We start from the raw sequence: 16,580 nt of genomic DNA, 5'->3' as shown, positions 1-16,580 counted from the left end.
TCCGCACTTAAGAAACGTTTTCCTACGTTCGTTTTCGAGGACGAAAACGATTCTCCAAAGGGGGGATAATGTAAGGACATGGGTCCTATGGGCAAGGCCACCGGCACGGCCGGACAGTATATACGCTAGGGAAAGGTTATAAGATAGCACGGTTGGGTGGAGACTAGCACACGCGTTACCACCGCCCTTTCAAGAGGACTCCTCCAGGTTGCAGTCTCACTACCTCTCACCACAACACACCCACAGAGAGAGAGAGAGAGAGAGAGAGAGAGAGAGAGAGAGAGAGAGAGAGAGGGGAGGCGGGGAGAGAGATTTTTTGGGGGGCGATTAGTTCCGTCTTGCTATTTTAAAAAATATATATAAGGTTTGTCACCATTCAATTCTGCAAATTAAATGCGCATTTATCACTGGGAGCACTACCTTAGATTCCACACGAAAACAACTCCACGATTTGGGTGTTGTATTTTAAAAAATTAACCCCCCCCCCCCCCTCTCTGCCTCGCTCGGTGCGTCCCACACACACACACACACACACACAGGGGTCCAACCTGCAAGGCGTGTGCGCGATGCCTGCCTGTGAGCATGGGTTGCTTCCAAGGGCCTCTCTCTCTCTCGTGAGTGAGTGAGTGAGTGAGTGGGCAAACGGGGTGGACTTGTCGATGAACCCTCTGAAAAGTGCCACTGATGTGGCACTTTTTAGTGCTGTTGACATTATTATTAAACCTATCGTCTGTTTGGGGGGTTTTTGAAAATAGTGCACCGTGTTCTATTATTTATACACATGCTTGGAAAGTTAAAAGCTGATGGTACACCATACATGCAGGGTTTCGAAGTTAAAAGTTGTTAGAATTTGAAATCTATTAGGGCCATGCTCTGCTCGCGGAGAGAGAGAGAGAGAGAGAGAGAGAGAGAGAGAGGTACCTGAGGATGATGATGATGCTTTTGGAGATGATGTGATTACTTGGGGAGATAGCACAGCCTGATTTTATAGGCTCTAATAAAAAGCGACAATGTAGCGCCGCTGGAAGATAGTGCAACTTGATTTAATAGGTTCTGAAAAGCAACCAAGCAACGCAAATTTTGTGGTTGTGGTCTCTCACGGGCTATCAATCAGGGCCTGGAATATCAGAGGGTTGGTAGAAGGTTATGGTGACGTGTGGTTTGCCGCTGGTGTGCCCGGCCTATTGTTGTTTTACATAGCCGACCACATCACCATGGTTGTGAGCCCGGCGACCGCGGGCTTGGTGTGGCAATTAGAGGGGCAGGATCAGTCGCAGGAGCAGGAACTTCAGTATTTAAAGAGAAGGGGACGCAGAAGGGTATTGAACACCATATTCATAACGGCGGGGAAGGTATGGTACGGCTCAGCATAGGTTCATCGCAGGTGATCAAGTCAGCCACTTATGATCACAGCAGCCATCGTGCGATCAAAGCAAGACTGTGCAAAGTTCTTAGGCGGATTAACTTAGTGCCACCATCAATGGACATTGATCCAGCGCCAGAGACCTGCTTTTCGTGGATTTTGTAGGCATATTGGAGAAAAACAACCTTTGCCAACCACCACCAAGGGCGGTTGTTGCGCCAAGTGGCTTACTCCAAGCTGGGAAAAGCACATTAAGCTCACGAAGTAACTAGCAAGATAAGCTGCCTATGCCATACAGAGCCAGAGACAGAGATGCATTATATATGTCATTGCACAATGTATTACGAGACATGACTTGAGTTACACTAGCACAGAGATAGTTTACTAAGGAGATCTGGAGAGAGAGAATCCCAGAGACAGATTACTGATTTCTTCACCAGACATTGGGCAAATAAAGGAGCAGCCACCACTGCAAAGCTTAGCTCATACTCACACCCACAGTACTCTCACTGACCGAGCTAGGGAGATTGGGGCCCCCACGACTTAGCAGAGGAGCTTCACAACATCGACGGAAACTATGACAGAGGATTTGAGCCATACTATCTCAACAGAGGATTTGAGCCATACTATCTCAACATCCAAAGTACACATGACGATAGATTCATCACCCATTATATCACCCTCTTGTATTGGGTACCCATTGTATCAATGGTTACAGTGCACACATACCCCACACAGCTCCAACTAGTAGCACTCGTAAATTCATTTTAGTATCTCTTTCTTTGTACCCAGACATGGTATCAGTTTCACCAGTTAGTGACGGATTGGCCTCATAGGTCATTTTGGCCTTTTGAAGGCATTAATATATCATTTCATATCTCTCTCTCTCTCACGCAAGAGGCTTCATTGCAGTTTTATATTTGATGGCCTAAGGTGGATAGTCATAGCTGTCCACAATTAGAAGGCTGTTGTGTTAAATGTAGAAATGCATACTGGGTCTATCATGCTGTTCATTAATTTATTAATGAAGAAGATTCTTCATTCGCCGCCTTCGGAGAAGCAAAAGTTGCTCCGACCGCAGTTCCCACGCCGCGTCCATCGACCGGACTAGCGCAGAGTAACGCAGCCCTTCCCCTGGCACGCGCTATTGCATGTCTGCTGCATACCCTCCATCTCTGTTCCTCATGGCCGACCTTACTTTCGGTTAAGTTATTGCGATGCGTATCCCTTCGCAGGTTCGAACTGGTCTCTCCTGCTCCACGGTATGCTGCAGCAGCTCCACAGGAGAGCTCGTGTGTACCCAGGCTGTATACTGGGTCTACAGATGCCTTTTCATTAGCCTGCAAAACCATACTGCCCACTTCTCCTGCTTCGCAGTCTCCTCCCCTCCCCAAGCCTGGATCTCTATCTCAGTGCCCAGCAAAGGACAAGCAGGTGATGCAGGAGCCCTCTGTCTCCGTCTAGTTTCATGAGAAGGTGATGGTTATCACCATCACGAGGAAACACAACACGCTCCCCTCCCGTGGCCCTGCAAATGCAAAACGAAAAGGCATCGCAGTGCTAGTTCACGCCCACAACCCCTTCCCAACCCTGCGGAAGGTGTCCTGCATCCACCCCGTTCAGGGCCTGCCTTACAGGCCACGCCCTCGTCATCGTCGCCTTCCCTCTTGTATTGCGTGCCGTTCACAAAAGGCAAGAACGTCTCGTCTCCCACCCGCACACAACCACCAGACAGCATAACCTATGCGCGCGCACAGAGAGAGAGAGAGAGAGAGAGAGAGAGAGAGAGAGAGAGAGAGAGAGAGAGAGATGGCTTCTTCTTCTTCTTCTTCTTCTTCTCTCTCGCCTGCCAGATGGCGACCCCTCCCTTTTCCTGTTTGATCAAGAAGTCGGCATCTTCCAAGATTCGACCTATTAAAACTTGCTTCCAAAATTAGAGGGGCATACTAAATCGACATAAAAAAAAGAGAACACTGCAACTAAGAACATCAATAGGCATGAATTTTTGTTGGTCATAGCTTGTTACATCCTAGGATTCCAATTCCAATTGTTTATATGCCATTGCTTACATCATACAAACCTTACCTCCAGAAGTCATAAAACATCCGAAACAAATGCTTTAGATAGACGTCTTCATCTTGGAGACGTAGTGCTTCAAAAAAAAACCCTTAACTTGAGTATTCCAAAATCCAAGCATAACCAAACCTAGACAAGACAACGGGCTTCATTACTGGCTCGCTATGGTTTTCCATCAAAATCTGAGCAAATTGCTTTGCTGATGCCTCTCTTGGAGGCTGCACATTGACTTCATCTTACGCTCTTTTTCTTGAAAGCTGCTGCAAAAGAGAGAGACTTGTAGAAATCTCAAAGAGCTGCAAAATTACCCCTGTTAAAACAACCACGAAACTTACATCAATAATCACCACACAGTGATATTTTGCATAGCACAACAATGAAAGAGAAAAACATGTCCTCCAGCTCTCATGAGATGTGCACACTACTACATATCGCATAGCCCTCTATTAAACCAACAACAGTTGAACCTAGATATATCAGTCTTAAACGAGAAAACATTATTGATTCCGGATCCAAGTACCTACCCACAATGTCCTGTGCCACTTCCAGCCCGTCAAAGACCAAAAGCTTGTAGCCAGTGTTACTTCGAAAAGATCTGAGAACCTAAATCAATCACAAAGAATACAAAGAGTTTCATCCATCACCATGTTGTTTAAATGCTTCCTATGCCAAGCGTTCTGCATACCTTAGGGTAACCTAATAAAAGAGGTAAGAACGACAGCATGAGAGCTGCACCAGTGGCAAAGAGAAAAAGTTGCAGCAGCCTTGAGGATGTCCATTTCAACCCTACAGTAATTTGTGAAGATGAATAACAAAATTTTCACCTGATTGCATCTGTCAAAAGGGAATGTACATACCTACAGTTCCAGAAAGAACTGCTGCGCCTCCAAAACAGCAAGCCGCAATAGTGGTTGTAGCAATAGGCTCCATGTTTAAAGCCATAAGAACTACCTGAACTGCTTTGATGAGGTGAAACACGGCCTGTGAATGCAGTAAGAAAATGTTAAACTTTGTAAAGGTTAAATGGAGAGGCTCAGCTGGAAATAGTACATGTGCAGCATACAAACGTTGTATTTTAGAGAAAAATACAGATCTAACAAACTCTGTACACAATAATGGTATGAGAGAATAAATGTGGGAGTGTTAATCTGCCTTTGCCTTCCTTTGTTCGTCTCCAGTTTGCTCTTAGCTATTCACACTTTCAGCTACAAAGGTCTACACAAATTTAGCAGTGAATGGAACTAAATGTGAATACGCAGTAGTTCAGTACTTAGTTATCCACCTTGCATGATGCTCACTGCAATACACTTGCATGGAAATCTAAAAAACTGATTTCACCCCATGGCAAGACATCCAATGACTTCAAGATCTATATCTGTACATGAGAAGTTTGGAGTTACGACTGGCAAGTTTCATCCCAAGGCATTGAAAATCACACGAGCAGATATGCAGGTTTGATACCCATGCATTCGTTTGTGCAAATCAGTAGGCTGAGAAAAAGATGCAGCAGGCCAGTTCAGCAGTCGGTTAATTCTTTGGATTTCGACGTGCTTTCTAACCTTTCCACCTTTCTCCTCAACATTAACAAACCTTGAGCAAAAACGGAGAGCGTTTCCAATGCTTTCAAAGTGGACATACTTTTTGGACTTGCAGACTTCTCAGGAGACCTGCTGTTGTTGCAGAACAATCATTTCCCAAATGCCCTAAACCTTCAACAAGGCTCACTGCTGATATAACTGACACTCCTCTTGATGGCAGCTCTGATACCACTGTTACGTACCTGGGCACCACATGCCACATAACAGACAAAACTAGAACAGACTTTAGCACTTCAACAACTTGAACATGTGTGTGTGTGTGTGTGTGTGTGTGTGTGTGTGTGTGAGAGAGAGAGAGAGAGAGAGTGGTGGAGTTCCATTCCCAGATGCAATGGGCCCTGTAACATTTAATGGCCTAAAAACTTGTGTGTAGCGGAAATTAGCATGAACATAGTGGGCATTTCATTAGAATAGATTCCTAATGAGAATTACAAGAGTGCTTGGGTGGAGAGAGCAACAAAAAGCATAACACCTAGTTAGATAGCAGGAACAATACTTTCAAAAGAGAGAGAAATTAAGCTATTGACAACAGTTGAGGACCGGATTTTCATGGAGCCGGTCCCCCCTCCAAAAGGCTTTGTATTATGGTTTCTCCCATCAAGAGAGACATTGCACAATACAATTCTTTGTGTTCCTTCAAGACTAGCTAGTGCAATGAAGATGAAAGCTTCATGCACTAAGCAAAACACTTATCAAACACAACATCAATTCTCCCCGGTCTCAGACCCAAGACCTCACACACCTTCGAAGATGGTGAGAGCTAGCAGGGTATGAGAGTAGATCACAGATGCAATGCAAACATGGACTTCCTCGCGGGAAAGTATCTACTTTCCCGAAAAGCAACCCGCTTTCTTAGAAAGCATTTGTTTTTTTTTCCTCAAAGTTTCCTTTGAACCCATCTTCATTCAAGTGCTTGCTTATCCTTGCGCACAATTCTAACACAGTTCGGAATTTCTTCCCGACTATGGAATATTCCCTTTTCGATACCCCCGTCACCCACCATGTGACGCATCATGAATATCCATCACCTTGTCCTTTCCTACCGAACTTACGGTACAATCTCCTTCCAAATGCTCAATGTCACCCATCCTGTGACGCATCAGAGATGTCCGTTCTCGGATGGTCGTACACTTCTTTCGGATGCTCCATGTCACCCATCTAATACCCGTTCCTAGTGGCCTTACAAATATTCCCTTTCATAGAACTCACGTATTAATCTGAATGACGCACTAGAAATAGTCTCCAGTGAGAAAAACCCTCTCACTTATATTTCCAATAATTCACTTAGAATTATTTTTCCTAGTGTCCAAAGCGAGAAAACCCTCACTTAAAAATCCAATAATTCATTTAGAATTATTTTCCTATCAGATAAAGCCAATTTAGCAACATCTCTCACTTATAAACAGTTGTCCCCAACTGTAGAGGTCCAATTGCCCTGGGAGAAACCAGAAAAACTCCAAATCTTGCTCAATGGTGAGTTGAGCTGGTCCGTTCTCAAAAGAGAATTTAAAAATTAATTTTAACAAAAACTCAATAATTCAACACTTACCTTACTGATTCATGTCCTTCCTCGAGGATATCCTTCACCAATCATCACTCTTACAAGTCACGTGAGAACTTGTTATTCGCGTCTTTCCAACAGATCGGAAGATTCCTAATCTGTGGATCTGTTAAGTCAATTCTGCCTTCTCAACCTCGAAAAAGATAAATCTTCCTAAAAATCAATCTAGGTATCTATACTTGAGTAAAATTTGCACGTATAGTCTTGAGGATATTAAATGTCTTGTATTCCTCCCGCATAGGGAATGTCCAAGTCATAGAGCATTAATCTCGTGTGAAGATGTCTTCCTTTGGCAAACAGAGTCTGCAATCTCATTAGAGAAAGTTCTTGATCCGGGCCTTTGCTCAATGTAGACCGATTCTTCCTATCCAAAGATCCCTTGTGCACTGCGGCACCTCTTTCCGCACTTTCCTCCTGCGGGTGTTACCACCAATTGACGCCCATCGATGTTGCTTCCTTGCGGAGGTCATCAAGAATTGTTTCACCTTGCAAGCATCAATGACAGCTTGCAAAATCTTAGGCAGATAGGATTCTAACCATAGCATTTTCAAAACATATGTTCAAACTTGGTTCACAATAGAGCAAACCCGCTTTGGTTCTCACGGATGTTCTCCCATATGTGATTAAGGTGTCTCTTTCCGTCTCGGAGCCGCTGGTTGACAATTCATAGATGAACACAATAGTTCATATGCTCATACTAGCAGTATGCCAATGGTACTTGACCTACGTATGGGGAAGCGTGTAGTACATAGCATACTTGATGATCAATGACCATTTGAAAATCCCTTCTCAGTAGAGAAACACAAAGCGATCGAACGCATCTCACATAAAGATTCTTGTGTCTGAATATAATGGCGCGCAAAAAGGCCCTCAAGAGAGGTATCCGAAATGCCAATCTACTTCCTGAAAAGGAGGTTGACTCATCTCACTCTCATTAGCAGAAAGAAATTCGATTAGCAATCGAATCACCTTGACAACAAGGTCTGCATCTTCATGCGTTATCCATGTACTCAAAAGTGTATATAATACTCATGCTGTGTTACAGCTTTTATGAACTCCGAAGATTTCCTTCTTTTCAAAAGATTCTCAGAGCGAACACGATCAACCAAATGATTCCTCCACTTGGTTCTAGAGAAAACCCGCTCACCAGATAAACCCTCATAAAGAGAGTGTTCATTCACTTGTGCAAAAGGCACTACCATATCTTCCCTTCCAGGTAAGGAGTGTAGGCTCATAGGATACTCAAGCTTGATAAAAGCTTTTCTTTTCTTGAAAACTCGGAAAGGTTCCTTCATAATGTCCTCCTTCATAACGTCCTACCCGCAATAGCAGGTGATCTGGTACCAAACTATCGAATACTAGAACAATTATTGACCTTCCGATTGGTTTAGCAAACCAGTTCATCTCATAGAACAATGTTCCAACTTTATCCTACTCTCATAAACACTCGAGAGTGATCGTCCAAGTTAGACATAGGCATACCTTGTTCGAAAAAGAAAACGCACTTTATGATTTCCTCAAAGATGTAACTTTGATCAAAGACTTGCCCTCTCACTTAAAGTTAAAAATCTCAGGAGTTAATTTAAATTCCTGTACTCCAAAATTATCTCCGGATAGAAACGTATCCTTCGAGGAGAGGTAACAAAAATTCGTAGTTTCTGTGTTCACTGGTAGATTTCTATATACACTGAGGTATACTATAAGGTGTAGCGGAAGTGAATGTTGAACTCTGCTCAAGATAGTGCTCCGAACTGTGCTCAAGGTTCCTTTTACTTATGGAAGGGAGAGCCTTCCGTTCCTTTAATGAGAGAGTGTAAATGATCACAAACAAAGTGGATAAACACTCTGAATGAAGGTACTGAGAGTATGAGACTGAGAGATAGAGAGAGAAGAATACGACACCAGAATGTTGTCAAACCCTCCTCTGAAGGCCCCACTCTTTATGGCGAGAGCGGTCTACTATTGATAACACAAATCTCTACAATGCTTCGGACTGGCCGACGATGTCAATGACGATGAGGACGACGACGAGACGGGCTGAAATCTGAAAACGCTAATGGCTGAAATCTGCAAATCTTTATCTGCTGTATTCTGACTCTATGTCAATGACAACGGCGATGACGATGCAACGACGACGCACTCAAAACACAAATGCTGAAATCTGCGTTTTCCGGGCTGAAACTGTAAACGCTCGTTGATCTGAGCGTGCAGCGAGGATCTGTTGCGGGAAGGTGAGATATGCGAGGTTCGGGACTTCTACTGCGGTGTCTTGGAGCTGAAAACTGAAAACACTGATGCTTCTGGGTGTTTTGTCGCTAAGGATCTGCAAAACGCCGAGTGGTCCTGCTGATCCAAAAACGCTAGAACTGATTCTGTGTTGATGCAAAAACGCTAGGGGGATCTAATGTGTCTTGTTGTCGCCGGGCTGATCTGCAATGCAAAAACACCGAGGCTTGCTGTTGATGAAAAACGCTAGGCTGTCCTTGGCAAAAACGCTAGGGGGGGGTCTTGCTGAGCAAGTGTCTGTTGAACCTTGATTCCTGTCGCCTCTTCTGCCTGGATTTGCTAGAGCTAGCTTTTCTTATATAGTGTCTGACTCAAATTTCCCTACCCAGTTTCCCAACAGAAGTCACTTAAAAATAATAAGTGAAAATTGGCTAAAATACGGAAAATAGGTCTATGCACTGTAAAAATGCTCCTGATGGGTTCTAACTGAAATCTCATGATCATGTTGTGTGCAACTAGAGGATATGAATCTACTCTAAGTGTCTGGACATGCACGGTCTGCAAACAAACTCACAAAAGTGCCAAAACACTTCCTAATCTAGGCTTACTGAACTGAACTGAACCCATGTCATGAAGTAGCTTGTCCACGTACACATAGGGTTAGATGTGCACGTGACATCCCCTCCTTTTCAAAGTGAGGTACTGGTACCAAACTGTATTGCGTCGAGGGAGATCGCCTGTAACAGACATGGACACTCCAAGTCGAGAATCTACCGCGACAGCATAAATAACCACTTCAAAACAGTAGACAGTTCACAATTGATTCCACACTGGCCCGGCGGAGTTCCGTGCATAGAGATATTGGCCCCAAAGTCTGGCGCCCCTTTTGGTATTTCTTTTAATATTAATCTGTGTTCAAAGTACAAGAGTACGGACAGGCACTCACACTCAAACTCTCCATCCAGATGCTCTAAGTTGTGAGAGGCCAACCCGCGTATTTAAAGAGTACAAGGGGATGCTAAAAGCAGAGCCCAAAAGCTTCAAAAGCTGTCCATAAAAAACTGTTCTTAAAAATAAAGCAAAGAGTTTCTTTCTCTCTCTCTCTAACTTGCGTAAACTAAAGCAATTTCTTGCGTAGAGTTTTTAGGCCTTATTGCGTAGCCAAAAAGCAGTAAAAATCCACGCAAATCTGCCGTCCCTACAGCAGGGCACGTGGCTGACAATTTCTGCACGTTGCTGCCCAATTCTGTCGTACGCAGCCTCAATCCAGCCAGGGTATCCGTGTCCGTTCAGTAGGCCACGTCAGCATTTCTGCTGCAGTCCGGGAGTCCTTGCCAAGAGAGGGAGGGTATGTGTGTATACTATGCAAGCCACGTCACCCATTTTTGACATACCCCCCTCTTGAAAGCATTGTAATCGCCCTCGATTACGCGTGCAAAACAGACAGAAGCCATAAACTGCCTTGGCAGACACTGACTATTAGTACCGACGCACTAGGAACACACATCTAGCACATGTACTAATCGACAGTCACATCATACGACATCACATGACAAATCACATTCAACATTCATTCAGATCTTAGACCATGATTTATCGGCAATGCAGTTAGCAATCGCATCTAGATCCACTCATGACCTCATAGATGCCCGATTGACTAACCCCTATTGCAACCATGTCTATTTGAGATCAATTAGACCAAAATGCTACAGTCATTTGGTCTATCAGTTCGTGCAGTTAAAAACAAGTGAAGAACAAATCAGTTTCATATTCAGGAATTCCATTTCATAAAGTGATACAGCAGAATACTGTCAGCTCTCAGTATCCCTGAAGCTCAAAGAGACATCAATGACTCTAGTATTCTAAAGATCGAGGCATCTGTTGACAAAGCAACGGAGTAACTCCCCTCTTGTGCATCCCACTGCACCAGATCTGCGGCCAAGCTGAACTTTGGGTTCCATTTGGAGTAGACTATGCTAAACCAAAAGCTTCAAGGTAAAGTTTCACAATCTGAGGAGTATCTGCTAGGTCCTCCTCCTCCATCCACTTCGCATCCAATGCAGGATAGTTCTTGAATTTAACCAAGAACCGCCTTCTTACTTTACCCTTACTCTTTGTGTCCTTATGTGCCAAAATCTGTTCCGGAACAAGGATCTCCTCGTTTCCTCCACTTCAAGTTGCTCACCGGGCTCCCCGTCTTCAAGCATATCACCTTTGAAAGGTTTCAAGAGACTCACATGAAATGCATTGTGTCAGGCGGTTTCAATCGGAAGGAGACATCATTGATCTTTTCAGAGATCTGGAAAGGTTCATAGTATCGCATACTAAGCTTTGGAAAAAGCCTCTCCTTTCCCTTTTTCTTTCTCAGGCGTGCCTTCTCAAAACGTAAGAGCACCCAATCATCCTCCTTCAATTTCAAATCGCGACGATGGCTCCACTACCTTTTTCTATCTTTCCTGAGATTTCTAAAAAGCCTCGCGGACTTTGGCCAAAAGCCATGTCTAAGATCGCGCGTGTATTCATCCGCTTCAAAAATCTTATCTTTCGTGCTTAGGAAGGGTGGAACCTTCACAGCACCTTCAATAATCTCAAATGGCGCCTTTCCTGTCAAAGAGTGTATCGTGTTGTTGTAGGCAAATTCCACCAAAGGTAGATACTTTTCCCATTGAGTCTTCTGACCTGAGATATAAGACTTCAATAAATCTAAAACCACTGAATTAGCAATCTCAGATTGCCCGTCAGTCTGCGGGTGGAAAGATGACGAGAATTGCAACCGCGTGCCAATGTTCTCCCAAATTGCCTTCCAAAACAAACTCGTAAATCTGGGGTCCTCGCGGAGACAATAGTCTCAGGCATGCCATGTAATCTCAAAATCTGGGCCACAAACAGTCTCGCTAAGTGATTCGGCTCGATTGTTTTCTTCACTGGAATGAAAGGAGCTTGCTTGCTAAATCTGTCAATAACAGTCCAGATACCATCGTGACCACTTTGTGTTCTCGGGAGATCAAAAATGAAATCCATTGCAATACTTTCCCAGGGGCGGGTGGGTATGGGCAAAGGCTGTAACAATCCCTGTGCTTTATGCCTGTCAAACTTGACCTTCTGGCATACCAAGCACATGCACACAAACTCGTCCACATCCTTCTTTAGTCTCGGCCAAAAGAAATATCTCTCTACCCCTTTCATGGTAAAAGGCGGACAGTGGCATTTAGTCATAACCCTTTCCCTCAATGGCTGTGTAACGTACAACATGGTTTTCGTCATCAAGTAGCCATCCCGAATGGAATTTTCCGCTACTATCTCCCCATCCCGTATCCGTGTGAAAACGTCTGCAAAATCCGGATCTGTGGCATACTGGTCAACCATATCCTCGAAGCTCCTACGATGTGTCGCGAAAATAGCCAGAACCAACGACTTCGGAGATTTTGTCCTTGAACATGGACAATCTGGAAGTGAAACTGTGACAAGATGTTCGCCCATCGCATCTACTTTTCCGATAGCTGCTTCTGTGACAAGAAGTAGCGTAAACTCTGATGGTCTGTAAAGACAGTAAAATCCGCTCCGAGTAGGTAGTACCGCCACTGAGTAAGAGCATGGATAACCGCCAAAAGCTCTTTCTCATAAATCTATGCTGTCAATTCCGGCCATGAGAACAATCGGCTCTCGTAAGCAATGATGTAGACCACCAAGTTCGAGCATTCCCCTTAAAGTAAGAGGCAGCTCTCCAAATCTTAGAGTGCTCTGAGTAGCGCCCTCCAAAGAAAGCGATGTCAAATTGCTGTATAAAAGACAAAGCCTTGAAGCATCTCTATAACCAGAAAACGTGTCAAATTAAATTAAATGTCCACCTTCCTTAAACTCTCATATTTTCTTGCTTTTGTTTTCCAAAAAGTCATACTGGTTGGCTTTGTAAAAATTCTTCTTCTTTGCGTAAAAGATGTTGTCATCAGAGTCCGAACTATCTGAAGACGAGTCCTCTGTAGAACTGTCAACCACTGGGCGAGATTTTGGCTTCTTTGCCTTTTTCTTGCCCTTTCGGAAGCTTTGCTTTTTGCTTCGCTTTTTACCTTTTCTGTCTTCTTCGCTCAAGTCAGATGAGCTAGAAGAACTGTCAGAAGAAGAAGAAGAAGAAGAACTGGGTACTCCTTCAAATTGAACACGCTTCTTCTGCTTTCTTTCCTTTTCAAATGTCGACTGACAATCCAAATAACCTGGGAAGTCAGTGCCCTTCTTCCGATTTTTGTCGTGCTTTTTATCTTTGTTTTGCGCGTCAAAAAGCTGAGCAATTCGTGCATTAACCACCTCTTCTAATTCTTGCTCTGTGTACATCCTGGGCGTAGGAGGTTTCTTGAGAGCCGGTTTGAGGGGTGGCTCTGTGGTCTTCTTCCACTAAATATGCACCTCATCAAAAGAGGTCTCGCTTATATATTTTGCAAATTTTGGGTCCTTCGCAAAATTGAACATCATCTTTGTTGCATCGCCGATCAATCGTTGACACTTCATCTCTTCGAGTTGCGCCTGAGTAGGCCGAGGCGGGCCATACTCCTCGCGTGAATCTTCGTTGTGATCTCTCCCCGCATCGCCGGATGCAGAGGAAGTCGACCGATCTTTGCCTAGAGCCATAGGTGCCGCAAAAAAACAAAAAAGAAATCGGATTTCCTATAGAAGAGAAATCGGCCGTGCTCTGATACCACTGTAACAGACTTGGACACTCCAAGTCGAGAATCTACCGCGACAGCACAAATAACCACTTCAAAACAGTTCACAGTTCACAATTGATTCGACACTTGCCCGGCGGAGTTCCGTGCCTAGAGATATTGGCCCCAAAGTCTGGCGCCCCTTTCGATATTTCTTTTTATATTAATCTGTGTTCAAAGTACAAGAGTGCGGGCAGGCGCTCACACTCAGACTCTACGTCCAGATGCTCTAAGTTGTGAGAGGCCAACCTGCATATTTAAAGAGTACAAGGGGATGCTAAAAGCAGAGCCCAAAAGCTTCAAAAGCTGTCCATAAAAAATTGCCCTTAAAAATAAAGCAAAGAGTTTCTTTCTCTCTCTCTCTCTCTCTAACTTGCGTAAACTAAAGCAATTTCTTGCGTAGAGTTTTCAGGCCTTACTGTGTAGCCAAAAAAGCAATAAAAATCCACGCAAATCTGTCGTCCGTACAGCAGGCCACATGGCTGACAATTTCCGCACGCTGCTGCCCAATTCTACCGTACGCACCCTCAGTCCAGTCAGGGTGTCCGTGTCCGTGCAGTAGGCCACGTCAGCATTTCGGTTGCAGTCCGGGAGTCCTTGCCAAGAGAGGGAGGGAGTGTGTGTATACTGTGCAGGCCACGTCACCCATTTGTGACATCGCCAACAGCGTCCGGAATCCTGGAAAGGACTCTTCGCCGACCCACTCTAATGCGTGGGTCGTGCGATACTTGAACTTCATAAAGGTCTGCAACGCTTGCTTCTTTGGGCGCCGAAAGCGACACAAAGTCACATGTGGCTCCTTCAATGCTTCAACTTCGTGAAACCGGCTTGTACTTTCGAAAAGGGCGGTAGACCTTAGACTTAAACCTTATTTGCTTTCACCCATTTGATTTGTCGCCCACTTTACCTGTTCTTTCAAGACACAACAAAGGGGAAAGGGATACAGGCTGCTAGAATGCACCTGTATGAGAAGACCGACACCAAATTGGCCCCTAACTTAGGCGCCCCTTTCGGTATTTCTTTATTGTTTAAAAGAGGGAATAAACGTTGTGGTTCCCTACGAGCTGTCCGGCACAAGCTTGGCTGAATTTCAACTGTTCCGGCCCGATTTCGGCAACATAACTGTACTAGGACCCTTCACAGTCAGTATTCCCACGCATTGAATGACTTTCCCGATGCATACGGGCACTTTGCAAACCTGGCGAGAATCTGCAGCACGCTCAATTCTCTGTTTTCAGCCCCGAAAATGCGCCAAATCACCTATACAACAGTCCCCTCGCGTCCCCGAACCTCCTGGGGGTATTAGGGACCGTTTAGGGCCAAAACCCTAAACCTGCAAAAATACACATCAGGCTGTAATTTACTGTTTCGGGCTCCGTTTCGCGTGCCGGTCGCATCCGTAGCAAGTCCTCGAGCTCCCGCACCTGTAGGGCTACTTGCCCTTTGAATCGAACGAGATTTCTGGTGTGAAACCTCTCCGAATTCACCTGTACCTGCGAGGGATTAACCGCTAGCTAATCCAGTACCTGTGCAAGAGGCTCTTGCCTCGACAATCGCGCATGAACCCACACAACTGTACATTGGTCAATTGAAAAGCCCACTAGAGGGGCATAACATACTGCCATAGGGGAGAAAGAGGGCAGTGCGTAGCATGCAAGGCATCACTCCTGGCACCGCACTGTACATAGGAGGGAAAGGAAGCACTCCATAGCTCTTAACCCGTGACAAAATCTGCAAATGAGCCTCTTTTCCCTTCAAATTCAGCGCCACTTCTCCATGCATGAGGAAAGTGCACCAGAATGTGCCACTTGGCGCATTTACAAGCATTTTCCCGTTTCGGGGTTGCCGCCTAAAAATCTCCCAACCGATTGCCCAGTTGACTTCATGGCAGAGTAAGAAAATGTTCTCCTTGTCATTCCGGAGGTAATGACGCAAACACATTTTCAGGTCCCAAAATAGCAGTTCCCTAAATTTTAGGAGATACTGCCATTGTATCTTTCTAGGTCATCTCACCCCCTTTGTGCACTGCAACCACACCCAAAACTGAAATGTAGCCTCTGTAGCAAAGGATTCCACTTTGGCTAGTCAATGACCCCACTTTGGCTAACCATAGTCCTTGTCCAACCTTAGTGCTCTCTTGCCCTCAGGCCTGGACTCCCTCTGGGCAGTTCCACGCTAGCTATGCAATGCAGGGCAGTTAGATTTCCTGAGGGGTGTTTCCAAAAAGTGAAAGTAAATAAATAATAAGAAAGAAATCAACAAAAAGGATAGATAGTACTCACACGCTGGTGACACTTCGTCTATAGTCATGCGTCTATCTTCTTCAAGAATCTCTGAGGATGAAAATTCCTGAAACCACTTCCAACACAAAAATATGAACATACCCATTCCATGTAAAGTGATGGAAAAATTCTAGTCTTTCGAAAAGACTGTGCATGCAATGTAGATGAGCATAGAGACGGAGCGCCAAACCGTTCATCAAACACACGCAAACAATGGGGTCGAATCCTGACTTTCTGATCTAAATCAATCAACGGTGGCAAAACACAATGGAAATGACGATGCTTTATGCTCAATCCGTCTTGTGCTCTTTCGGATACTGTGTCATGCCAAGGAAGAGACATGGAATGTGAATTCTTTCGGTGCAAACTTTTCATCTTTTCATGAGTAATCCGTATACATCCGTGCTCATTTATGAGCGAATCGTGTTCATCGTACAATATGGCATGTCTGTGAAAAGGGATCACATAAGGACGGTGACTAAAATACAGGAAACCATCACGAATGAATTATGAAACCCTCAAACAATGCGTGCTGACTAATCATTCGAACACATAATACTTCCTGTGGGGGTTCTTAGGACCTTGACTCAAGAGCCAAGATCGGTTCTTCGTGAGTGATCGGATCCGCAACGAGGTTAGCTTCGCTAGAAAAAGCATCAACTAAACCATCATCCTTGTGAACAATCACATCATTATCATGCAAATCATCATGCTCGTGAATAATCACATCTTGATCATGCAAATCATGCTTATCATTATCATGCAAATCATATGTGT

General features: G+C 44.5%; 1 protein-coding gene across 1 annotated transcript in view; it reads right to left on the bottom strand.

Annotated features, from left to right (window-relative positions):
- Positions 1-3,340: 3,340 nt before the first annotated feature.
- LOC147441852 (jagunal-like protein) overlaps positions 3,341-16,580 on the bottom strand; it is a 30,585-nt gene continuing 17,345 nt past the window's right edge. Inside the window, exons 3-6 of the mRNA XM_086528248.1 lie at positions 4,297-4,420; positions 4,125-4,225; positions 3,964-4,042; positions 3,341-3,749 (exon numbers count right to left, since the gene is read on the bottom strand). Of these exons, the coding sequence (XP_086384374.1) occupies positions 3,676-3,749; positions 3,964-4,042; positions 4,125-4,225; positions 4,297-4,420 (378 nt within the window). The 3' untranslated portion in view covers positions 3,341-3,675. The remainder of the gene's footprint in view (positions 3,750-3,963; positions 4,043-4,124; positions 4,226-4,296; positions 4,421-16,580) is intronic.

The sequence above is a fragment of the Adiantum capillus-veneris genome, chromosome 14, assembly GCF_014529385.1.
Source record: "Adiantum capillus-veneris isolate H3 chromosome 14, ASM1452938v2, whole genome shotgun sequence".
Classification (NCBI taxonomy): domain Eukaryota; kingdom Viridiplantae; phylum Streptophyta; class Polypodiopsida; order Polypodiales; family Pteridaceae; genus Adiantum; species Adiantum capillus-veneris.
The sequence above is the reverse complement of the archived record's forward strand: the minus strand, read 5'-3'. Positions and strand labels throughout refer to the sequence as shown.